The sequence below is a fragment of the Trichomycterus rosablanca genome, chromosome 19, assembly GCF_030014385.1.
Source record: "Trichomycterus rosablanca isolate fTriRos1 chromosome 19, fTriRos1.hap1, whole genome shotgun sequence".
Taxonomy (NCBI): Eukaryota; Metazoa; Chordata; class Actinopteri; order Siluriformes; family Trichomycteridae; genus Trichomycterus; species Trichomycterus rosablanca.
In genome coordinates, this window is record NC_086006.1 from 11,014,252 (window position 1) to 11,040,696 (window position 26,445).

The 26,445-nt window shown below is 43.9% G+C and overlaps 1 protein-coding gene across 1 annotated transcript in view; it reads right to left on the bottom strand.

Annotated features, from left to right (window-relative positions):
• The window catches only part of plxna2 (plexin A2), a 344,169-nt gene that overhangs the window by 89,190 nt on the left and 228,534 nt on the right, over window positions 1-26,445 (bottom strand). Inside the window, exons 9-12 of the mRNA XM_063016157.1 lie at window positions 22,881-22,995; window positions 18,737-18,937; window positions 11,406-11,502; window positions 8,966-9,165 (exon numbers count right to left, since the gene is read on the bottom strand). Coding sequence (XP_062872227.1) covers window positions 8,966-9,165; window positions 11,406-11,502; window positions 18,737-18,937; window positions 22,881-22,995 — 613 coding nt within the window. The remainder of the gene's footprint in view (window positions 1-8,965; window positions 9,166-11,405; window positions 11,503-18,736; window positions 18,938-22,880; window positions 22,996-26,445) is intronic.

Sequence of the window (26,445 nt, forward strand, 5' to 3'; positions counted from 1 at the left end):
TCTTTGGGGCATCCTCAAGCGGAAGGTGGAGGAGCGCAAAGTCTCAAATATCCGCCAGCTCCGTGATGTCGTCATGGAGGAGTGGAAAAGCATTCCAGTGGCAACCTGTGAAGCTCTGGTAAACTCCATGCCCAGGAGAGTTAAGGCAGTTTTGGGAAATAATGGTGGCCACACAAAATATTGACACTTCAGGAACTTTCACTAAGGGGTGTACTCACTTTTGTTGCCGGTGGTTTAGACATTAATGGCTGTATATTGAGTTATTTTGAGGGAAGAATAAATTTACACTGTTATATAAGCTGCACACAGACTACTTTTCATTGTGTCAAAGTGTCATTTTGTCAGTGTTGTCCCATGAAAAGATATACTTAAATATCTGCAGAAATGTGAGGGGTGTACTCACTTTTGTGATACACTGTATATATAAGTGAGTACACCCCTCACATTTCTGCAGATATTTAAGTATATCTTTTCATGGGACAACACTGACAAAATGACACTTTGACACAATGAAAAGTAGTCTGTGTGCAGCTTATATAACAGTGTAAATTTATTCTTCCCTCAAAATAACTCAATATACAGCCATTAATGTCTAAACCACCGGCAACAAAAGTGAGTACACCCCTAAGAGACTACACCCCTAAATGTCCAAATTGAGCACTGCTTGTCATTTTCCCTCCAAAATGTCATGTGATTTGTAAGTGTTACTAGGTCTCAGGTGTGCATAGGGAGCAGGTGTGTTCAATTTAGTAGTGAGAGCTTCACACTCTCTCATACTGGTCACTGAAAGTTCCAACATGGCACCTCATGGCAAAGAACTCTCTGAGGATCTTAAAAGACGAATTGTTGCGCTACATGAAGATGGCCAAGGCTACAAGAAGATTGCCAACACCCTGAAACTGAGCTGCAGCACAGTGGCCAAGATCATCCAGCGTTTTAAAAGAGCAGGGTCCACTCAGAACAGACCTCGCGTTGGTCGTCCAAAGAAGCTGAGTGCACGTGCTCAGCGTCACATCCAACTGCTGTCTTTGAAAGATAGGCGCAGGAGTGCTGTCAGCATTGCTGCAGAGATTGAAAAGGTGGGGGGTCAGCCTGTCAGTGCTCAGACCATACGCCGCACACTACATCAAATTGGTCTGCATGGCTGTCACCCCAGAAGGAAGCCTCTTCTGAAGTCTCTACACAAGAAAGCCTGCAAACAGTTTGCTGAAGACATGTCAACAAAGGACATGGATTACTGGAACCATGTCCTATGGTCTGATGAGACCAAGATTAATTTGTTTGGTTCAGATAGTCTCAAGCATGTGTGGCGGCAATCAGGTGAGGAGTACAAAGATAAGTGTGTCATGCCTACAGTCAAGCATGGTGGTGGGAATGCCATGGTCTGGGGCTGCATGGGTGCAGCAGGTGTTGGGGAGTTACATTTCATTGAGGGACACATGAACTCCAATATGTACTGTGACATACTGAAGCAGAGCATGATCCCCTCCCTCCGGAAACTGGGTCGCAGGGCAGTGTTCCAGCATGATAATGACCCCAAACACACCTCTAAGACGACCACTGCTTTATTGAAGAGGCTGAGGGTAAAGGTGATGGACTGGCCAAGCATATCTCCAGACCTAAACCCAATAGAACATCTTTGGGGCATCCTCAAGCGGAAGGTGGAGGAGCGCAAAGTCTCGAATATCCGCCAGCTCCGTGATGTCGTCATGGAGGAGTGGAAAAGCATTCCAGTGGCAACCTGTGAAGCTCTGGTAAACTCCATACCCAGGAGAGTTAAGGCAGTTCTGGGAAATAATGGTGGCCACACAAAATATTGACACTTCAGGAACTTTCACTAAGGGGTGTACTCACTTTTGTTGCCGGTGGTTTAGACATTAATGGCTGTATATTGAGTTATTTTGAGGGAAGAATAAATTTACACTGTTATATAAGCTGCACACAGACTACTTTTCATTGTGTCAAAGTGTCATTTTGTCAGTGTTGTCCCATGAAAAGATATACTTAAATATCTGCAGAAATGTGAGGGGTGTACTCACTTTTGTGATACACTGTATATATATATATACTGACAATGACATCCTATTATGATTTCCAATTGTGCTCTTTTGAACTTCCAGTCACATATAGACATGTTATTGTATCAAGATCAAACTAGTGATCTGTAGATAAGAGGGTGAATCGATTACTGCTGTACCATTTGAGAGCTCCTAGTGTTTTCTGCTTTGTAGTTCTATCGAGTGGATGACAACGGGTATAATCCCCAGAAAGCTTGGCAGGACTGTTGGGGTAATAGTGGCATAGTAATTTCACCCTCATTAGCCCAGTCATTAGCCTACAGAGAGAGAAATCTGGCCTTCAAATAAATCTTTATGCTTCTTGCTTATCTGAGAGTAGCCATTTCCCAGGTGCTAATTGAGATGGCATACATTTGTGTTCACGGACAAACACACACAGACACACCCAGACACACACACACACAGGTCAGTGTGGATTTGTGATTGTGTATGAGCATTAAGCATGTACTCATTCTCTGTGTACATATCCTGTGGCTCTGTTCAAAATGTAATCCTGTTAAGAGGACCGCCTCACTTCCTCTGCCTGTCACACATTCAAATAAACCTACCCCCCCCCCCCCCCCCCCCCACACCTAAAAATAAATAATAATAGTAATAATAATAATAATAAAACAGCTTACTTCCTCTATTCACCCTGGCCAGGCAGGTGGTTAACAGACCCCGTGCATATATTGGATGAGACTGAGACTGCTGATTACAATATCCTTTGTAAACAGGGGCTGATTTATCATGCTGCGTACCCAGCAGGATGGGGAGGGGTGGGGGGTCTTGGGGGCAAACCTTGTGCAAAGCAAAACAGCATTTTTGCTCTGTGCCCCAGGCCAGACTTAGAAGTGGAAGGGTAGATTTGGAGGGTGATAGAAAATCTGTATGAAGTTTATGTATTTGTGTTTATACAGGTTTTACGTTTGGTTGTTTTAGCAACATTCCTTGATAAGATGTGTATTAAATTAACAATATAAATTAAATTATATGCTCCTAACTTTGCGACAACAGTTGGGACAGCCTTGATCTCAACCTCACTGAACACCTTTGTGATGAATCAGTAGTTCTGACTTGTGCCCAACCTCACAAATGCTCTTGGACTGAATTGGTACAAATTCACACATACACACTCCAAAACTTATGGAGATCCAACACTAACTCCCCAAAAGAGAGTGAAGCCTACAACAGTTAAAAAGGGGGGGGGGGGGGTTAACCTCTGTATTATCGCCCATGACTCTACTTATGAATTAAAAGCCCCCCCTCCCCCCATAGAACTCTCACTGACCATATTTGGGTGGTGAACAATTCTCAGCACTTGATACAAAGTGCACAAAGCTTAAGGATGAGCTACATTCAGTAGCTGTATACCCATAAAGCTATTCTGTATGGTAGGTTTCTCCCGACTTTAGAGCGTCCAATTGCCCTATTGCGTCATGGTTCCTTTCCACTAATGCCGACCCCGACTCTGATTGAGGAGAACAAAGCTAACCCACGCCACCTCCGACACGTGGGCAGCAGCCATATAAGTTTTGTCCCCTACACTTGACGAGTGCAATGCGGATCAGCATTGTGTACGGAGAGACACACCCTGATCAACGCACTCTTTCCTCGTCTCTGTGCAGGCGCCATCAATCAGCCAGCAGAGGTTGTAATTACATCAGTTATGAGTCCCTATTCCGGTTAATATCCCACCCCTATATGAACAACAGGCCAATCGTTGTTTATGTGGCTGCTCAGACCAGCCGGCATGCAGAGTTGAGACTCCCAGCTCTGGTGTTCTAGCGTGTGTTTTACCGCTGCGCCACCTGAGCGGCCCGCAGTGGTGGGGTTTAAACCAGCAACCTTATGCTTACTAGTCCAGTATTTTGTTGGTCAGCGAGAATTGTAGAAATCTTGTCTTTCTACATCAAGAGAATCAATAAATGCCAGATTTTACTGTATTTTACTGGGAAATGTTGTTTGTACATACCAGATAGCTAGACCAAACAAGAACAAGTACCGGGTGTGTTTATAAGCAGATGTTTATAAGCCAGAATAGTTATATTTCTGTCCCCTAAAATGCTCTCCTTTACTGGCGAGTTCTCTAACAGTCTTGTAATAAAATCATGCAGCAAATGTAGGGAGTGAGGTATGATTTGTTACTACAGACAGACTGGACTGGTTTATAGTGGCTCAAGCATGTCCCATTTTCCTGCTTTAGAACACTTTATGGGCTTGATAAAATCCCTCTTATGACTTGTTTCTTGCTGCATAAACCCCTTACTAAACGCCCTATTTGTGTTTAACTGCCTCTAAATGATGGCTGGTAGTGATAAAAAAAAAAATGAGGGGAAAAAAGTCCTGATGTTGAACCCCTGCCAACAAGAAACTGGCAAAACAGTCAGAGGGAGGGAGAGAGAACACGGCAAGGGGGAGACATTCTGTTTTGGGAGTTCGGGATTTTTCGGATGACTGAGTTTGATTTAATACAATTCTGCAAATAGCCCACGAGCCCATGAGGGACAAAATTGTCACATTAATGCCGTGTTTGTAGCTTTGAGGGGAGCGGTGCTTCAATTAGAGCAAAAACGATTTATTTATTTTCCTACTTTCATTTCTAAGTGGACTTTCTTTTCTCCTCAGGGAACACAGTCTGTGTGTAAGAAGCTGTTTGTCCATACAGTAGATGAGCATGTGTCTGTGCATTTTGTATATGTATATCAATTCTTCTTCTTATTATTATTATTATTAGCATCTGCCTACACTGGAGTCCTTGGAACATGGTTAGGAGTGTGAAAGAAAGCTGTTAAATCGAGCAATACTGTTATGATCCGCGCTCAATAAAATGAATGAAGTGTGAATACTGACTATTTAAACGCAGTTTTATTAGATTCTTTATGTTCCAATTAATCTGACATTAACAGATAGACTTGTGATATTCAGCACTTTGGAAAATTAGGATAATAAATTACAACCCCAAATCAGAAAAGTTGGGACAGCATGGACAATGCAAATAATAAAAAACACAGAGTTTCTAACATTTACTTTGACTTTTATTTGATTGCAGACAGAATGAACCAGAGATATTTCATGTTTTATCTGCCCAACTTCATTTCATTTATTAATAAACATCCATTCCTGCATTTCAGGTCTGCAACACATTCCAAAAAAGTTGGGACAGTAAAGCATTTACCACTTTGTAATGTTGCCATTCCTTAGGCAGCATATGTTGCTCTAAGATCTCAATGTACTTTTTTGCATTAATGCTTCCATCACAGAAGTGTAAATGACCTTTGCCAAGGGCACTGACACAACCCCATACCATGACAGACCCTGGCTTTTGGACTTGTTGCTGATAACAGTCTGGATGGTCCTTTTTGTTTTTCCAAAAAAGACTTGAAATGCTGATTCATCTGACCACAAAACACGTTTCCACTGTGTGATGGTCCATCCTAGATGCCCCATAGAAGTCGACGCCGCTTCTGGAAATGATTAACATGAGGCTTCTTTTTTGCACAGTAAAGTTTTAAGTGGCATTTGTGCATGTAACTCTGTATTGTAGTGCTTGACAAAGGTTTGCCAAAGTAATCCCTCACCCATGTGGTTATATCAGCTATTGTTGATTGGCGGTTGATGCGACGCCGTCTGAGGGATCAAAGATCACAGGCGTTCAGCTTAAGCTTGCGCCCTTGAACTTTACGCACTGAAATTCCTCCTGATTCCTTGGATCGTTTATTGATATTATGCACTGTAGAGAGAGAAATATGCAAATCCATTCCAATCTTTCTTTGAGGTACATTGTTTTCTCTGGCCATCTTTGCTCACCAAAGACTCAGCCTTTCTTGGATGCTGCTTTTGTACCAAACCATGATTATAATCACCTGTTGACATCACCTGTTTGGAATCACATCATTTAGTTTTTTTCACCTCATTACTAGCCCTAAATTTCCCCCATCCCAACTTTGTGTGTTGCAGGCCTGAAATGCAGGAATGGATGTATATTGAAAAATGAACTGAAATAGATTGGGTTCAAACTGTCTGCAATCAAATAAAAATCGAAGAAAATTACATTTTTACATTTTCATTTACATTTTCTGCATTTAGCAGACGCTCTCATCCAGAGCGACTTACAGAAGTGCTTCCATAGTGAACATATCATTTCTCAAGTTTAAGTAAACAACAGTCGAAGAACACAAATCTGCTGAAACCTGAAAGCTTAAGTGTTTAGTAAAAAGGTGGGTTTTTAATCGTTTTTTAAAGACAGCAAGAGACTCAGATGTTCGGACAGACAGAGGAAGTTCATTCCACCACTTGGGTGCTAGAACAGAGAAGAGCCTTGATGCTTGTCTTCCTTTAGTCCTGGGTGGAGGCTCAAGTCGAGCGAGACTAGAGGCTCGGAGGTTGCGTGGTACAGAGCGGGGTTTGATTAGACCACAAAGGTAGCTTGGGGCTGGTCCATTTTTGGCTTTGTAGGCGAGCATCAGTGTTTTAAACTGAATGCGTGCAGCTACAGGAAGCCAGTGAAGAGAACATGTAAGGAACACTGCACTTTTATTTAATTTGCATTTTCCATACTGTCCCAACTTTTCCTGATTTGGGGTTGTAGATTGTTTTCTTCAATTGTGTAAAATTCTAGATTATGTATAGTATTAGATGTTTTATTTATTTATTTATTATAATGTGACATTAAAAAATGTGACACCTTAACCGACATTAAGACCACAGGTCCTTACTCCTAGAGCACGTTTTCCGAGCACCTATCTCAATCTTCATTTAATGGACATCCCTCTCATTTGAACGGATCTAATATTCATGGTGCTTTAGGGGGAAATGAAATGTTGTTAAAAGAAGCATTAATTATTCATGACATTCATTTTCAAGGTGGCAGCATGGCTAATGTATATGCATGTACGCCTGCATATCAGCTAGTGAACTATCAGAAAACATATAAAGCATTTTTTTAAATGTTGGCACATTTTCACTGGTACAGACAGACAGAATTAAATGTTGCTATGTACTTACTGGGATTACAGTAAAAAGACATTAGCAAGCCAAAGAAATGGCTGAAGCTCCCCAGATGCTACTCTAGGCTTTAAGGGTTTTGTGGTGTGACCTTGTTTTCACCTTTTGGACACAGCTTCATTTTTTCCTTGAAATGATCCGGCTATAAAACACTTGTGAGGAACGGGTAATCAAAAATGGCCTTTTTATGGGCGATGAGGTTTAATCTAGCGCTGAATTTATTGCATCCTGTAATTCCTATTATTTCCTTTTTCTGATGTAATTATGCTAGAGGCTTATACACACTCTTCCCCTCCTTGTTTCTACACTCACTGTCCATTTTATCAGCTCCACTTTCCATATAGAAGCACTTTGTAGTTCTACAATTACTGACTGTAGTCCATCTGTTTTGTTGCATGCTTTGTTCATTCTCGGCACTGCAGTGACAATAACATGGTGGTGGTGTGTTAGTGTGTGTTGTGCTGGTCTGAGTGGATCAGACACAGCAGCACTGCTGGAGTTTTTAAATACAGTGTCCACTCACTGTCCACTCTATTACACACACTACTACCTAGTTGGTCCACCTTGTAGATGTAAAGTCAGAGCTGCTGTTTGAGCTGGTCATCTTCTAGACCTTCATCTGTCGTTACAGGACGCTGCCCACGAGGGCGCTGTTGGTTGGACATTTTTGTTTGGTAGACTATTCTCAGTCCAGCAGTGACAGTGAGGTGTTTAAAAACTCCAGCAGCGTTGCTGTGTCTTATCCACTCATACCAGCACAACACACACTAACACACCACCACCATATGTCAGTATCACTGCAGTGCTGAGAATGATCCACCACCTAAATAATACCTACTCTGTAGTGGTCCTGGGAGAGTCCTGACCATTGAGGAAACCCACACGGACGCAGGGAGAACATACAAACTCCACACAGTAAGGACCTGGACCGTTCCATCTGAGAATGGAACCCAGGACCTTAAATCACCAGTTAGTCTTTTATAATCATTAACAAGGGATTAGGGGATTCATTGAACATCAATACATTTTACTTGGAACTGTATGTAAGCTTCCTGTGATGAACTGGCTTCCTACCTTACGCCCAGTGAATTGCACCCACCACGACCCTGACCAGGATGAAGCAGTGGTAAAACAGACCATAAATGAATCAACAAATGTATAAATGAATTAATGAATGAGTGTAAATATGGGCTAGGTGGAGAGCACAGTCTCCTCACAGCAAGAAGGTGTCCAGGGTTCGATTCCCAGGTGGAGCACACACACACACACACACTCACACACACACACACACTTTCTGTTCTCTGCTTACAAACCGAGGCATCGATAACCTCAGCTCAGTCAAACCGCAGACTGCAACACGAGCCTAGATACATCTTTACCACAGTCGTGTGTGTGTGTGTGTGTGTGTGTGTGTGTGTGTTATACTCACTTACTGTACATAACTGCACATATTTAAAATATCCAGATGTTTGAGTGAGTACTATGGCACAGCGAGCATCAGGATAGTAAAAATGACGGTACGACTATTAAATGTTATTAAAACAAGAGTAAGGTTTCTAGTTTTATGCCCCAAGAACGAACCAGATAGAATTTCACTAGTCTGGACGTGAGTCGGATCACTGCACCCTAGAGTACGCCACGACGTCATGCCCTTGCATTTAGACTGAAGGTGAACACACACACACACACTCAATGACATCTCGAATTCACACAAGCAGACACACTAAGACACACACCCCTATGTGCGCCATTCTGTGAAATCAAACACCACCTGCTCTCAAGTGCAAATTGACTTGGGGAATGATAGAAGCAAGAACATGGGGTCAGAACAAAAGAATAATAGTTGCCAAAAAGAACAACCATCACTGATCAGTGGACAGAAATCAGGAAGGTTGACTGACCTCAGTGATGCGTGGGTTGGTGCACTTGACGTTCGTCGTGGCCAGGTTGAGCCAGCGACTGGTGTAGGGGTTGGACATAGGGCAGTGGTGCTGCAGGGTGCATCGGCCTTCCATAGCGCACCACCCGCACTGGAACTTCCTCTCGGCCTTCAGACACACACCACAGCTATCCCGCTGAGCGCCGCACTTATACAGGTGCACTGTGGGAAATAAAAGCCCTGTTATTGTGCTCAGTAAACCATAGTAGTTTATATACACTTGCCTGGGACATGTATCACATGGAAGTCTTGGCATGAAGCTGTTCTTTTACTGTGACTGAATGAGTTATATTTCTGTGTTCATATAAATAGGGCTAGTTTGACTACACCCATTAAAACATACATGGAACAGGCTTGAGGCCAGTCTTGCGCATGGACTGATCATAGCATTACTCCATTACTGTACAGGTGCCTCGAGGTACTAACCAGGGATCTTACAAGTATTAAAGATCCCACCCCCCTTTTAATCCAATCTTTTCCCACCCAGGAGACTAGTGGCCAATTTTGTCTGTTGCAGGGGGCTCAGACAGTTCAGAATGCCAGAACTGGTGTGCTACCTGTGTGCCCCACACACTACATTTAAGTAAGTGAACAGCCATAACATTAAAACCACCTCCTTGTTTCTACACTCACTGTCTATTTAATCAGCTTCACTTGCCATATAGAAGCACTTTGTAGTTCTACAATTACTGACTGTAGTCCATCTGTTTCTCTGCATGCTTTGTTAGCCCCCTTTCATGCTGATCTTCAATGGTCAGGACCTCAAAGGACCACAGAGCAGGTATTATTTGGGTGGTGGATCATTCTCAGCACTGCAGTGAAACTGACATGGTGGTGGTGTGTTGTGCTCGTATAAGTGGATCAGACACAGCAGCGCTGCTGGACTGAGAATAGTCCACCAACCAAAAATATCCAGCCAACAGCGCCCCGTGGGCAGCGTCCTGTGACCACTGATGAAGGTCTAGAAGGTGACCAACTCGAACAGCAGCAATAGATGAGCGATCGTCTCTGACTTTACATCTACAAGGTGGACCAACTAGGTAGAACTGTCTAACAGAGTGGACAGTGGGTGGACACGGTATATAAAAACTCCAGCAGCACTGCTGTGTCTGATCCACTCATACCAGCACAACACACACTAACACACCACCAACCATGTCAGTGTCACTGCAGTGCTGAGAATGATCCACCACCTAAATAATACCTGCTCTGTAGTGGTCCTGTGGGGGTCCTCACCATTGAAGAACAGGGTGAAAGGGGGCTAACAAAGCATGCAGAGAAACAGTTGGACTACAGTCAATAAGTGCTTCTATATGGTAAGTGATAAAATGGACAGTGAGTGTAGAATGTTATGGTTGATCGGTGTAAAATATACTTCACAAAAAAATCTACAATAGAAATGTAATGTTATACAAAGCTTTGAACTTTGGGAAAACAGTTTAGGAAAGGCCCTTTCCTGTTCGAGCAAGACTGTGCACCTATGCACAAAGGGTGTTCAATAAAAAAACATGGTTTGATTTGGAAGAATTCTAGTGGCCAGCACTGGGAAGAGTCCTGACCTTAACTCTTTATTAATGTCCATGGTTTTAAATGCTTGTGCTTGGATGTTCACATACATTTGATATTTGGCATTATTTATTTATTCATTTATTCAAATTTTCTATTTTTCCCACTTTCTTCCCCAATTTTTCTCCCCTAATCTAGTCGTGTCCAATTACCCTGAATGCGTCCTCTATACTGATTCGACCCTTCACCGCCGACTGAGGACGCCTCTTAACTGACATACAGTCAGTACAGACTGCATTTTTCACCTGCACGAGTCGAGTTCATACACTTGACGGGCACTGTGTACGGAGGGCCACACCCCCATCAGCATTGTTCCTCAGCCCTGTGCAGGTGCCATCAGTCAGCCAGCAGGGGCCGCAGTCGCACCAGTTAGGAGGACCTATGATCCGACTTTCTTACCCTCTAACCCTGAACAACGGCCAATCGTTGTTCATGCTGCCACCCAGCCCAGTCGGAAAGGCAGAGCTGAGATTCGATACGATACAATGTATTCGAAACCCCAACTCTGGTGCGCTAGCGTACTTTTACCGCTGCGCCACCTGAGCGGCGATATTTGGCATTATTACATCATAAATGCACTTACAAATGCCATGCCTGTTCACTTTTTAACCCGCTGTTATAGCTTTATATCAAGAAATATCTAGACCACACCGTTCACTATCTATAGACATCCCTCAGAAAACTCAGTTTTCTTTTCTTTCTTCTTAATGGTGCTGATTCCCAAGTGTGCAGCACTCAAGTAAGAATAAAGGCCTGATTATATAGAGTAAGTGTAGCTACATGTATTCTATGATCAGACAGAAAGTGGTTCAAGTAATGTTCTGTTGAAGGGTTACCTCTGATGTTCTCAGGATTATCAATAATGAAGTTGCCGTTCCACACCACCGAGAAATCCACAGGGAGTTCGCTTATCCTCATACCCTCATAGAGGTACTGCAGAGGCAGAAAAAAAAAAAAAAGGAATGGGTTGGAAAAAAGGGAATTTGCAGTAGGCAGTGATCTGACTCGTGATACATTGTTTTTATTACTATGTTACAGCAGACTTGCATCATAGACTTCATCATCTACAGCTTACACAGACAGCTCTTACCACCCACAGTTGGTATGCGGTGTGTGCTTGTCAGTGTGCGTGTGTTTGTGGGGACCTTTCGAGCTAAATTGGCATGGGTGCCATGTACGAAGACGTGCTTAATCTCAGTGCCGAAAGCTAGACAGTCATTGACGGAGAGACAGACAGATAGAGACAGAGAAATAAATATGCAATAATGCCAAACTAATCCAGTGTGCAAAGCAATTGAGATTTGAGGGATTTGCTCAGGGACCCCAATAGTAGCAGCCTGGCAGTAGTGGGGCTTAAATTAGTGACCCTCCAATAACTAGTCCAGTACCTTAACTGGCAGGCTACCACTGCCCTCATATTATAGAGTTGAGTTGTTTCAGTCACACATCATAAATAACAGATTTATATACTGACTGTACGCCCCCTCCGGCACGTACAGTCAGTACAGACTGCATTTTTCACCTGCACGAGTCGAGTTCATACACTTGACGGGCACTGTGTATGGAGGGCCACACCCCCATCAGCATTGTTCCTCAGCCCTGTGCATGAAGTTATATATATACAGTGTATCACAAAAGTGAGTACACCCCTCACATTTCTGCAAATATTTCATTATATCTTTTCATGGGACAACACTATAGACATGAAACTTGGATATAACTTAGAGTAGTCAGTGTACAGCTTGTATAGCAGTGTAGATTTACTGTCTTCTGAAAATAACTCAACACACAGCCATTAATGTCTAAATAGCTGGCAACATAAGTGAGTACACCCCACAGTGAACATGTCCAAATTGTGCCCAAATGTGTCGTTGTCCCTCCCTGGTGTCATGTGTCAAGGTCCCAGGTGTAAATGGGGAGCAGGGCTGTTAAATTTGGTGTTTTGGGTACAATTCTCTCATACTGGCCACTGGATATTCAACATGGCACCTCATGGCAAATAACTCTCTGAGGATGTGAGAAATAGAATTGTTGCTCTCCAAAAAGATGGCCTGGGCTATAAGAAGATTGCTAACACCCTGAAACTGAGCTACAGCATGGTGGCCAAGGTCATACAGCGGTTTTCCAGGACAGGTTCCACTCGGAACAGGCTTCGCCAGGGTCGACCAAAGAAGTTGAGTCCACGTGTTCGGCGTCATATCCAGAGGTTGGCTTTAAAAAATAGACACATGAGTGCTGCCAGCATTGCTGCAGAGGTTGAAGACGTGGGAGGTCAGCCTGTCAGTGCTCAGACCATACGCCGCACACTGCATCAACTCGGTCTGCATGGTCGTCATCCCAGAAGGAAGCTGACGCACAAGAAAGCCCGCAAACAGTTTGCTGAAAACAAGCAGTCCAAGAACATGGATTACTGGAATGCCCTGTGGTCTGACGATAAGATGGCTCAGATGGTGTCCAGCATGTGTGGCGGCGCCCTGGTGAGAAGTACCAAGACAACTGTATCTTGCCTACAGTCAAGCATGGTGGTGGTAGCATCATGGTCTTGGGCTGCATGAGTGTTGCTGGCACTGGGGAGCTGCGGTTCATTGAGGGAAACATGAATTCCAACATGTACTGTGACATTCTGAAACAGAGCATGATCCCCTCCCTTCGAAAACTGGGCCTCATGGCAGTTTTCCAACAGGATAACGACCCCAAACACAACCTCCAAGATGACAACTGCCTTGCTGAGGAAGCTGAAGGTAAAGGTGATGGACTAAACCCAATTGAGCACCTGTGGCGCATCCTCAAGTGGAAGGTGGAGGAGTTCAAGGTGTCCAACATCCACCAGCTCCGTGATGTCATCATGGAGGAGTGGAAGAGGATTCCAGTAGCAACCTGTGCTGCTCTGGTGAATTCCATGCCCAGGAGGGTTAAGGCAGTGCTGGATAATAATGGTGGTCACACAAAATATTGACACTTTGGGCACAATTTGGACATGTTCACTGTGGGGTGTACTCACTTATGTTGCCAGCCATTTAGACATTAATGGCTGTGTGTTGAGTTATTTTCATAAGACAGTAAATCTACACTGCTATACAAGTTGTACACTGACTACTCTAACTTATATCCAAGTTTTATTTCTATAGTGTTGTCCCATGAAAAGATATAATAAAATATTTGCAGAAATGTGAGGGGTGTATTCACTTTTGTGATACACTGTATATATATACAGTGTATCACAAAAGTGAGTACACCCCTCACATTTCTGCAGATATTTAAGTATATCTTTTCATGGGACAACACTGACAAAATGACACTTTGACACAATGAAAAGTAGTCTGTGTGCAGCTTATATAACAGTGTAAATTTATTCTTCCCTCAAAATAACTCAATATACAGCCATTAATGTATAAACCACCAGCAACAAAAGTGAGTACACCCCTAAGAGACTACACCCCTAAATGTCCAAATTGAGCACTGCTTGTCATTTTCCCTCCAAAATGTCATGTGACTCGTTAGTGTTACTGGGTCTCAGGTGTGCATAGGGAGCAGGTGTGTTCAATTTAGTAGTACAGCTCTCACACTCTCTCATACTGGTCACTGAAAGTTCCAACATGGCACCTCATGGCAAAGAACTCTCTGAGGATCTTAAAAGACGAATTGTTGCGCTACATGAAGATAACCAAGGCTACAAGAAGATTGCCAACACCCTGAAACTGAGCTGCAGCACAGTGGCCAAGATCATCCAGCGTTTTAAAAGAGCATGGTCCACTCAGAACAGACCTCGCGTTGGTCGTCCAAAGAAGCTGAGTGCACGTGCTCAGCATCACATCCAACTGCTGTCTTTGAAAGATAGGCGCAGGAGTGCTGTCAGCATTGCTGCAGAGATTGAAAAGGTGGGGGGTCAGCCTGTCAGTGCTCAGACCATACGCCGCACACTACATCAAATTGGTCTGCATGGCTGTCACCCCAGAAGGAAGCCTCTTCTGAAGTCTCTACACAAGAAAGCCTGCAAACAGTTTGCTGAAGACATGTCAACAAAGGACATGGATTACTGGAACCATGTCCTATGGTCTGATGAGACCAAGATTAATTTGTTTGGTTCAGATGGTCTCAAGCATGTGTGGCGGCAATCAGGTGAGGAGTACAAAGATAAGTGTGTCATGCCTACAGTCAAGCATGGTGGTGGGAATGCCATGGTCTGGGGCTGCATGAGTGCAGCAGGTGTTGGGGAGTTACATTTCATTGAGGGACACATGAACTCCAATATGTACTGTGAAATACTGAAGCAGAGCATGATCCCCTCCCTCCGGAAACTGGGTCGCAGGGCAGTGTTCCAGCATGATAATGACCCCAAACACACCTCTAAGACGACCACTGCGTTATTGAAGAGGCTGAGGGTAAAGGTGATGGACTGGCCAAGCATGTCTCCAGACCTAAACCCAATAGAACATCTTTGGGGCATCCTCAAGCGGAAGGTGGAGGAGCGCAAAGTCTCGAATATCCGCCAGCTCCGTGATGTCGTCATGGAGGAGTGGAAAAGCATTCCAGTGGCAACCTGTGAAGCTCTGGTAAACTCCATGCCCAGGAGAGTTAAGGCAGTTCTGGGAAATAATGGTGGCCACACAAAATATTGACACTTCAGGAACTTTCACTAAGGGGTGTACTCACTTTTGTTGCTGGTGGTTTAGACATTAATGGCTGTATATTGAGTTATTTTGAGGGAAGAATAAATTTACACTGTTATATAAGCTGCACACAGACTACTTTTCATTGTGTCAAAGTGTCATTTTGTCAGTGTTGTCCCATGAAAAGATATACTTCAATATCTGCAGAAATGTGAGGGGTGTACTCACTTTTGTGATACACTGTATATAACAGATATAAACAGATTTATAAATAAAGTGAAGTAGATACTGTGGAAGCAGTTTAGGGAAGGTCCTTTCCCGTCCCAGCATTACTTTACCCTGTGCACAAAGCGAGGTCCGTAAAGACAGGGTTTGACAAGTTTGGTGTGGAGGACCTCAAAACCAAATCAACACAGCTGGGATGAATTTGAATGTCAACTGCAATCTGCACCTAAATAGGCGGTAAATCCCCACAGACACACTTTAAACGTTTTTTTGGAAAGCACTGTTATTGCTACAAACGAGGGACTTACTTTATATTAATTTCAATGGTTTCAGAATAGGATTATGCTCGTCTTATAGTCAGGTGTTCACATACTTTTGGTCTTTGGACTGTGGGAGGAAATTGGCGCTCCTGGAGGAAACCCAAGCAGACATGGGGAGAACATACAAATCTACACAGAAAGGAGATCAAACCCAAGACCTTCTTGCTGTGAGGTGACAGTGCTACATATTAAGCCACCGTGCGGCCCAGGTTAGGGTAAGCACTAGGACTTCACAGAATAACAGCGAGAGCCATTATCTTTAAAAAAAGTTAAGTTGGAACAGTGGTGAGTCAAACCAGCGGGTTGTAATGTGCCTTTTACTAAGGCGTGGCTTCCAAGGTCTGGCCACTCTACCATATAAAGGCGTGATTTGTGGAGTGCTGCCTGGATGGTTGATCTTCTGATAGGTTCTCCCATCTCCACAAGGATACCCTCAGGTTCCTGCTAACCTCCCTGGCCAAGGTCCGTCTTCCCCGATCGCTCAGTTTGGCCCAGGCGGCCAGGTCTTGGAAGATTTTTGGTGGTTCCAAACTGCTTCCATTTACGAATGATGATGGCCACTGTGCTCTTTGGGATCCTTAAAGCTGCAGCAATTTTTCTTTTTTTTTTTAACATTTTTTTGTTTATGCATTTTCTCCCTTTTAGCGCGTCCAATTGCCCGATTGCGTCATGCTTCCTCTCCACCAATGCCGATCCCTGCTCTGATTGAGGAGAACGAAGCTAACCCACGCCCCCTCCGACACGTGGGCAGCATGTATGTATGCCGTATGCATTTTATCACCTACACTTTGACGAGTGCAGTGCAGCTCAGCGTTGTGTATGGAGAGACACACCCTGAGAGCACTCTTTTCTTATCTCTGTGCAGGCGCCATCAATCAGCCAGCAGAGGTCGTAATTGCACCAGTCATGGGAGAGAGACCCCATCCGACTTAGTCCCACCCATATCTGAACGACAGGCCAATCGTTGTTCATGTGGCCGCTCAGCCTTAGCCGGTAGGCAGAGCTGAGATTCGATACAATGTATTCGAGATCCCAGCTCTGGTTCCAGCGGGTGTTTTTACCGCTGCGCCACCTGAGAGGCCCAAGCTGCAGCAATTTTTCTGTACCCTTCTCCAGATCTATGCCTTGACACAATCCTGTTTCTGAGGTCAGATAATTCCTTTGACCCCCATGGCTTGGAGTTTGTCTGATATCTGATATGCACTGTCAACTGTGGGACCTTATATAGGCAGGTGTTGGCAATCCCCAATCATGTCCGATCAATTGAATTTACCACAGGTGGACTCCAATTAAATTGTGAAGGACCAGTGTATGCAATGTTGTGTGTCATTATATAAATTAAATAGGTAATTCGTAGATGTACAAGTGTCCCGAGGATTAATACAGTGGGGTCAAAAAGTATTTAGTCAGCCACTGATTGTGCAAGTTCTCCTACTTAGAAAGATGAGAGAGGTCTGTAATTTTCATCATAGGTACACTTCAACTATGAGAGACAAAATGAGAAAAAGAAATCCAGGAAATCACATTGTAGGATTTTTAAAGGATTTATTCGTAAATTATGGTGGAAAATAAGTATTTGGTCAATAACAAACAAGCAAGATTTCTGGCTCTCACAGACCTGTAACTTATTCTTTAAGAAGCTCTTCTGTCCTCCACTCGTTACCTGTATTAATGGCACCTGTTTGACCTCGTTATCTGTATAAAAGACACCTGTCCACAGCCTCAAACAGTCAGACTCCAAACTCAACCATGGCCAAGACCAAAGAGCTGTCGAAGGACACCAGGAAGAAAATTGTAGACCTGCACCAGGCTGGGAAGAGTGAATCTACAATAGGCAAGCAGGTTGGTGTGAATAAATCAACTGTGGGAGCAATTGTAAGAAAATGGAAGACATACAAGACCATTGATAATCTCCCCTGGGGTCAAGATCTCATCCCGTGGGGTCAAAATGATCATGAGAACGGTGAGCAAAAATCCCAGAACTACACGGAGGGACCTGATGAATGACCTGCAGAGAGCTGGGACCAAAGTAACAAAGGCTACCATCAGTATACACACTACGCCGAGAGGGACTCAAATCCTGCAGTGCCAGGCGTGTCCTCCTGCTTAAGCCAGTACATGTCCAGGCCCGTCTGAAGTTTGCCAGAGAGCATATGAATGATCCAGAAGAGGATTGGGAGAATATCATGTGGTCAGATGAAACCAAAATGGAACTTTTTGGTAAAAACTCAACTCGTCGTGTTTGGAGGAAGAAGAAAAACCCAAGAACACCATACCTACTGTGAAGCATGGGGGTGGAAACATCATGCTTTGGGGCTGTTTTTCTGCAAAGGGGACAGGGCGACTGATCCGTGTTAAGGGAAGAATGAACGGGGCCATGTATCGTGAGATTTTAAGCCAAAACCTCCTTCCATCAGTGGGAGCATTGAAGATGGAACGTGGCTGGGTCTTCCAGCATGACAATGATCCCAAACACACCGCTCGGGCAGCGAAGGAGTGGCTCCGTAAAAAGCATTTCAAGGTCCTGGAGTGGCCTAGCCAGTCTCCAGACCTCAACCCCATAGAAAATTTGTGGAGTCCGTGTTGCCCAGCGACAGCCCCAAAACATCATTGCTCTAGAGGAGATCTGCATGGAGGAATGGGCCAAAATACCAGCTACAGTGTGTGCAAACCTGGTGAAGACTTACAGGAAACGTTTGACCTTTGTCATTGCCAACAAAGGTTATGTTACAAAGTATTGAGTTGAACTTTTGTTATTGACCAAATACTTATTTTCCACCATAATTTACAAATAAATTCTTTAAAAATCCTACAATGTGATTTCCTGGATTTTTTTTTCTCATTTTGTCTCTCATAGTTGAAGTGTACCTATGATGAAAATTACAGACCTCTCTCATCTTTCTAAGTAGGAGAACCTGCACAATCAGTGGCTGACTAAATACTTTTTGGCCCCACTGTAGTTGTGTGCACTTGGTGGTTGCATGCTAGTGGGTGTGTGTGTGTGTGTCATACCGAGCTGTTCTGGCACTGTACACTGGAGCTGTTGAAGCGGAGCGCCGTGACTCGATGGCTGACCCCTTGAATGTCCAGGACGCATTCGTATCCTCTCTGTCCTGACTGAGGCTGCGGAAGGTTCCGGGCCTTAAGGGTGATGGGCTTGACCTCGCCGGCAGGGATCAGAATCTCCTCAGAGCGCACCAGCTGAGGACAATCCTGACGGCAAACACAAGGGAAAAAGGAACAAAAATATTACACACATACGCACACATCCAGATACACACTGGTATGCTGTAAACCAAGGGTGGCACTTTAAAAGCTGTGTGCTGAGAAAAGATCGGAGCGGGTTAGACATGCTCTGTGTGTGTGTGTGTGTGTGTGTGTGTGTGTGAGTGTGTGTGTTGTATGTCCACAGCTTTTATTCTGCAGCCGACCGCTTCATCACTGTTCAAATCTACTGTATCACAGCACTCAAGGGAAGGACATGCCAATAATAGCACGGCTGAGGAAAAGGAGGTGTGAGGCAATGGCATATCCGCCAAAACCCTTTGACTGTCTCTGCATAGGTGTTGTGTGAGTGTGTGTGTGTGTGGTGAGTGCATGCAGGTGTGCAGTTGATTAATTCGCTCCGTTAGAACCTGTCAAGTGGTAAACACACTTGCGCGCCCTCTCCTCATGAGCAATTAGTGGCTGATACCAAGAATAACAGTCTTCCTGACTGTACACACACACACCCACACACCCACACACACATACACACACATGACCAGACACACGAGTGCATTTGTACAATCATTACCAGATTTAGTAGCAGTATTTCAAGACATTCGTATAATTCACATAGATTTTAACCCAGTAATCATACACCGATCAGCCATGTAGAAGCACTTTCTAGTTCTACAATTACTGACTGTAGTCTATCTGTTTTTCTGCATGCTTTATTAGCCCCCTTTCATGCTGATCTTCAATGGTCAGGACCCCCACAGAACCACCACAGAGCAGGTATTATTTGGGTGGTGGATCATCCTTAGCACTGCAGTGACACTGACATGGTGGTGGTGAGTTAGTGTGTGTTGTGCTGGTATGAGTGGATCAGACACAACAATGCTGATGGAGTTTTTAAACACCTCACTGTCCCTGCTGGACTGAGAATATTTCACCAACCAAAAACATCCAGCCAACAGCGAAGGTCATGTGACCACTGATGAAGGTCTAGAAGATGACCAACTCAAACAGCAGCAATAGATGAGCGATCTTCTCTGACTTTACATCTACAGGGTGGACCAACTAGGTAGGAGTGTCTAATAGAGTGGACAGTGAGTGGACACGGTATTTAAAAACTCCAGCAGTGCTGCTGTGTCTGATCCACTCATACCAGCACAACACACACTAACACACCACCACCATGTCAGCGTCACTGCAGTGCTAAGAATGATCCACCACCTAAATAATATCTGCTCTGTGATGGTCCTGTGGGGGGTCCTGACCATTGAAGAACAGGATGAAAGCAGGCTAAACAGTATGTAGAGAAACAGATGGACTACAACCAATAATTGTAGAACATCAAAGTGCTTCTATGTGGTAAGTGGAGCTGATAAAATGGACAAGGAGGTGGTTTTAATGTTATGGCTGATCAGTGTATGCTAAATAAAGCCACTCCCTACGTTCCCCTTCAACAGAGTTTCAGATGAGTTGCATTGCATTCTGGAGAGACACATTACATTCTCCAGATTAATGAATTTTCGACCCTTTCCCTCACAAGCACAGCCAATCAAGCCTGTATGGGCACCTGGCCAGTCGACAGCCAGCGCATTAGACCGCTACATAACCCGAGTGCCTGGTAGTTTGTATTTTTAATTAAGGCATGTACTCTAATTGTATCGGACACACAGTTTCTCTGGTCATTGTTGCATCCGAAGTGCAAATAAATCAATATAAGCATGATGGGATGAAGTTCTTGGTGCAGAACGGTCCAATAAGTGCAGCCGTTATATAGGAAACAACACACAGGCTAATTTCAATTTGTGTTGATTTTCTTTGATGCAATGTAATCATACATGTAGGCATACAGTTGGTAATAACGTCATAGGTATCTATTATCTTTTAGAGTCAAGTTTTCTTTAACAATGGCAGTATATTGATTACTTGACTAGATATAATCCTCTTTTCTTATCTGCAATCTGTTGCTTTTCTCAAATACAGAAAATGACCAATAGTATATGGCCAACCGTCCATAAGCTTGTTGGACGTCCTATTGCCAAACCATGGACATTAATATGGAGATTAGTCCCGTATTGCTATAATAGCCTCCACACTCCTGGGCAGGCTTTCCACAAATGATTTGTATCATTTCCTTGGTTGTCAAACCCCTTCTTTATTATCTCAATTCATGCACAAGGGAACATTCATTTCGGAACAGGAAAAGGGCCTTCCGCATATTGTTGGCACAAAGTTACAAACAAAAAAATATCTAATTCGATATATTTTTAAATATTGTATACACTGGGCACTCAGGTGACGCAGCGGTAAATACAATATCAGCTCTGTTACCGGCAGATGCCCACATGGACAATGATTAGCTTGTATGTTGGGTCGGATGCCTGAGCAGATTCCTCATAACCAATGCCTATACAACCTTTGCTGGCTGGTCGATAGCGTCTGCACATAGACAAGAGATACTAGACTACTAGACTATCAGTGAGTGACTCTCCATGCGTGAGACCGAGCCCCATATGAATTCGTCTGAAAAGATTCAGTCGGCTACTGCACGTGTCGGAGGGGGTGTGTGTTAGTCACGGCTCTCCTTGATCAGAGTGGAGATCAGCATCAGTAGAGAGGAAACGTAATGCAATTGGGTAATTAGACATGACTAGATTGGGAGGACAATTGGGAAATATGGATGGGTGTCCACATACTTCTGGTCCTATAGCGCAGATATGACAGCATTTGTAATATTGCATGTTGACACTTATTTTCAGCATAAACACTCACTCACTCACTGTCTTAACCGCTTATCCAATTAGGGTCACGGGGGTCACGGGTGCTAGAGCCTATCCCAGCTTTTCAATGGGTGCAAGGCACACAGCAACACCGTGGGTTGGGCGCCAGTCCATCGCAGGGCAGACACACATACACATACACATACACACACACACACACACACATTCACCTATAGGGCAATTCAGTGTGTCCAATTAACCTGACTGCATGTTTTTGGACTGTGGGAGCACACCGGAGCTCCCGGAGGAAACTCTCGCAGACACGGGGAGAACATGCACATCACATTTCCTATGGCAACAGTGCACACCAGATGTGTTTCTTTGTAATAACCTAACACTACTTGATTGTTTCCTTGCACACATCACAGCATTATTATTTTCATGATATTTACACAGATCAGGTATATTATTATGACCACTGACAGGTGAAGTGAATAACACTGATCATCTCTTCATCACAGCACCTGTTAGTGGGTGGGATATATTAGGCAGCAAGTGAACATTTTATCCTCAAAGTTGATGTGTTAGAAGCAGGAGAAATGGGCAAGCGTAAGGATTTGAGCGAGTTTGACAAGGGCCAAATTGCGATGGCTAGACGACTGGGTCAGAGCATCTCCAAAACTGCAGCTCTTGTGGGAGTTCCCGGTCTGCAGTGGTCAGTATCTATCAAAAGTGGTCCGAGGAAGGAACAGTGGTAAACCGGCGACAGGGTCATGGGCGGCCAAGGCTCATTGATGCACGTGGGGAGAGAAGGCTGGCCCGTGTGGTCTGATCCAACAGACGAGCTACTGTAGCTAAAATTGCTGAAGAAGTTAATGCTGGTTCTGATAGAAATGTGTCAGAAAGGTGTTCATAATGTTATGCCTGATCGGTGTATATCTGCACTATAATCACAAAATAAGTCCCTGTTACGTGTCTGTATTTTCTCACTTCAGATGATCCTGTTGTTATTTTCAGTTTTAGTTTTAGTTTTACAAATTCTGATATTGATTAACCTTTGTATTATTGATTAAACATTATCTTCACACACAGTCGCAACTACTAATCAAAATACGTCTGCATGAATGCAGTCAATGTGATGTGTTTTACACAGTGTGAGTGTATGAGATTATGTGTGTGTGTGTGTGTGTGTGTGTGTGTGTGTGTGTGTGTGTGTGTACCTCTGAAGCATTGACGCGTCCCTCCTGGAAGGAGCAGCTGGAGGGATCGTGTGTACACAGGTTTCGATATTTGCACCAGTGGCAGCGGAAGGAACTGGTTACACAAGATAGACACCTAAACACACATACAGGTGAAATGTAAAAATTCAGCAGTTTGGATAGAACAATAAAAATGTACAGTGTGAAATTGTTGTGTCCCTGCAAGAAATGTGCAATTAAATTAGTTATTTTCATTTCATTTTCATGTTTTATTACCCAACCTTTTCCCAACAGAACCAGTCATGTGTGTAGATGACTGACCATTGGGTAGCACTACTGGGGATACTATCTAATAATAATAATAATAATAATAATAATAATAAATAATAATAAACCACCTCCATGCTTTGTTAGCCCCCTTTCATGCTGTTCTACAATGGTCAGGACCACTACAGAGTAGGTATTATTTAGGTGGTGGATCATTCTCAGCACTGCAGTGACACTGACATGGTGGTGGTGTGTTAGTGTGTGCTGTGCTGAAATGAGTGGATTAGACACAGCAGCACTGATGGAGTTTTTAAACACCTCACTGTCACTGCTGGACTGAGAATAGTCCACCAACCAAAAATATCCAGCCAACAGCGTCCTGTGGGCAGCGTCCTGTGACCACTGATGAAGGTCTAGAAGATGACCAACTCAAACAGCAGCAATAGATGAGCGATCGTCTCTGACTTTACATCTCCAAGGTGGACCAACTAGGTAGGAGTGTCTAATAGAGTGGACAGTGAGTGGACACTATTTAAAAAATCCAGCAGCACTGCTGTGTCTGATCCACTCATACCAGCACAACACACACTAACACACCCCCACCATGTCAGTGTCACTGCAGTGCTGAGAATGATCCACCACCTAAATAATACCTGCTCCGTGGTGGTCCTGTGGGGGTCCTGAACCCCAAGAACAGAGTGAAAGCAGGCTAAAAAAAGTATGTAGAGAAATAGATGGACTACAGTCAGTAATTGTAGAACTACAAAGTGCTTCTATATGGTAAGTGGAGCTGATAACATGGACAGTGAGTGTAGAAACAAGAAGGTGGTTTTAATGTTATGGCTGATCGGTGTATGTAGATGACTGACCAGTGGGTAGCACTGCTGGGGATACAAACCCTGAACCCAAGAAATAAATAATCACCCACCTCACTGCCCCCCCATTGGCTGCACGTATATATATGGAATAAAACATGCCTAAACATATACAGTGTATCACAAAAGTGAGTACACCCCTCACATTTCTGCAGATATTTAAGTATATCTTTTCATGGGACAACACTGACAAAATGACACTTTGACACAATGAAAAGTAGTCTGTGTGCAGCTTATATAACAGTGTACATTTATTCTTCCTTCAAAATAACTCAATATACAGCCATTAATGTCTAAACCACCGGCAACAAAAGTGAGTACACCCCTAAGTGAAAGTTCCTGAAGCGTCAATATTTTGTGTGGCCACCATTATTTCCCAGAACTGCCTTAACTCTCCTGGGCATGGAGTTTACCAGAGCTTCACAGGTTGCCACTGGAATGCTTTTCCACTCCTCCATGACGACATCACGGAGCTGGCGGATATTCGAGACTTTGCGCTCCTCCACCTTCTGCTTGAGGATGCCCCAAAGATGTTCTATTGGGTTTAGGTCTGGAGACATGCTTGGCCAGTCCATCACCTTTACCCTCAGCCTCTTCAATAAAGCAGTGGTCGTCTTAGAGGTGTGTTTGGGGTCATTATCATGCTGGAACACTGCCCTGCGACCCAGTTTCCGGAGGGAGGGGATCATGCTCTGCTTCAGTATTTCACAGTACATATTGGAGTTCATGTGTCCCTTAATGAAATGTAACTCCCCAACACCTGCTGCACTCATGCAGCCCCAGACCATGGCATTCCCACCACCATGCTTGACTGTAGGCATGACACACTTATCTTTGTAATCCTCACCTGATTGCCGCCACACATGCTTGAGACCATCTGAACCAAACAAATTAATCTTGGTCTCATCAGACCATAGGACATGGTTCCAGTAATCCATGTCCTTTGTTGACATGTCTTCAGCAAACTGTTTGCGGGCTTTCTTGTGTAGAGACTTCAGAAGAGGCTTCCTTCTGGGGTGACAGCCATGAAGACAAATTTGATGTAGTGTGTGGCGTATGGTCTGAGCACTGACAGGCTGACCCCCCACCTTTTCAATCTCTGCAGCAATGCTGACAGCACTCCTGCGCCTATCTTTCAAAGACAGCAGTTGGATGTGACGCTGAGCACGTGCACTCAGCTTCTTTGGACGACCAACTGTTCTGTTCTGAGTGGACCCTGCTCTTTTAAAACGCTGGATGATCTTGGCCACTGTGCTGCAGCTCAGTTTCAGGGTGTTGGCAATCTTCTTGTAGCCTTGGCCATCTTCATGTAGCGCAACAATTTGTCTTTTAAGATCCTCAGAGAGTTCTTTGCCATGAGGTGTCATGTTGGAACTTTCAGTGACCAGTATGAGAGAGTGTGAGAGCTGTACTACTAAATTGAACACACCTGCTCCCTATGCACACCTGAGACCTAGTAACACTAACAAATCACATGACATTTTGGAGGGAAAATGACAAGCGATGCTCAATTTGGACATTTAGGGGTGTAGTCTCTTAGGGGTGTACTCACTTTTGTTGCCGGTGGTTTAGACATTAATGGCTGTATATTGAGTTATTTTGAGGGAAGAATAAATTTACACTGTTATATAAGCTGCACACAGACTACTTTTCATTGTGTCAAAGTGTCATTTTGTCAGTGTTGTCCCATGAAAAGATATACTTAAATATCTGCAGAAATGTGAGGGGTGTACTCACTTTTGTGATACACTGTATATGACATTTGTTGAGGGGGCCCCAAACATTTTTTTTTGCACCGGGGTCCATGAGCTCCTAGTCACGCCACTGCACCCTACCATTGTATGCTTATGACTACCTCCTCTTGCCCCTCAAATATAGCCAGTCATGTCTGTTTTTAGATGCATGGAAGTGGCTGGGTTTGAACCAGTGACCTTTCAATCAATAGTCCAATATCTTAGGTTTTGTCCTGAGGTGGACACATATGCATTAAAACGTATGCATTAATAATGAGTCTGTGACTGCATATAACAGCTTTTCCTATAGTGGGAAGGCTTTACACAATATTTTGGAGTGTATCTGTTGGAATTTGTGTTTATCAGTTTAATTATTCATGAGGTCAGGACAAGGATGTCAGGCCTGGTTATTAAATGAAGTCTAGGACTCATCACATAATGTCATTATGAACAATATTATGCACAGAGGCACCAGCATATCAGTTATTTTTTTACTTTAGTTTGCAATGGGGGGCGGCACGGTGGCTCGGTGGGTAGCACTGTTGCCTCACAGCAAGAGGGCCCTAGGTTCAATCCCCCGGGTCCTTTCTGTGAGGAGTTTGCATGTTCTCCCCGTGTCTGCGTGGGTTTCCTACGGGAGCTCCGGTTTCCTCCCACAGTCCAAAAACATGCAGTCAGGTTAATTAGAGACACTGAATTGCCCTATAGGTG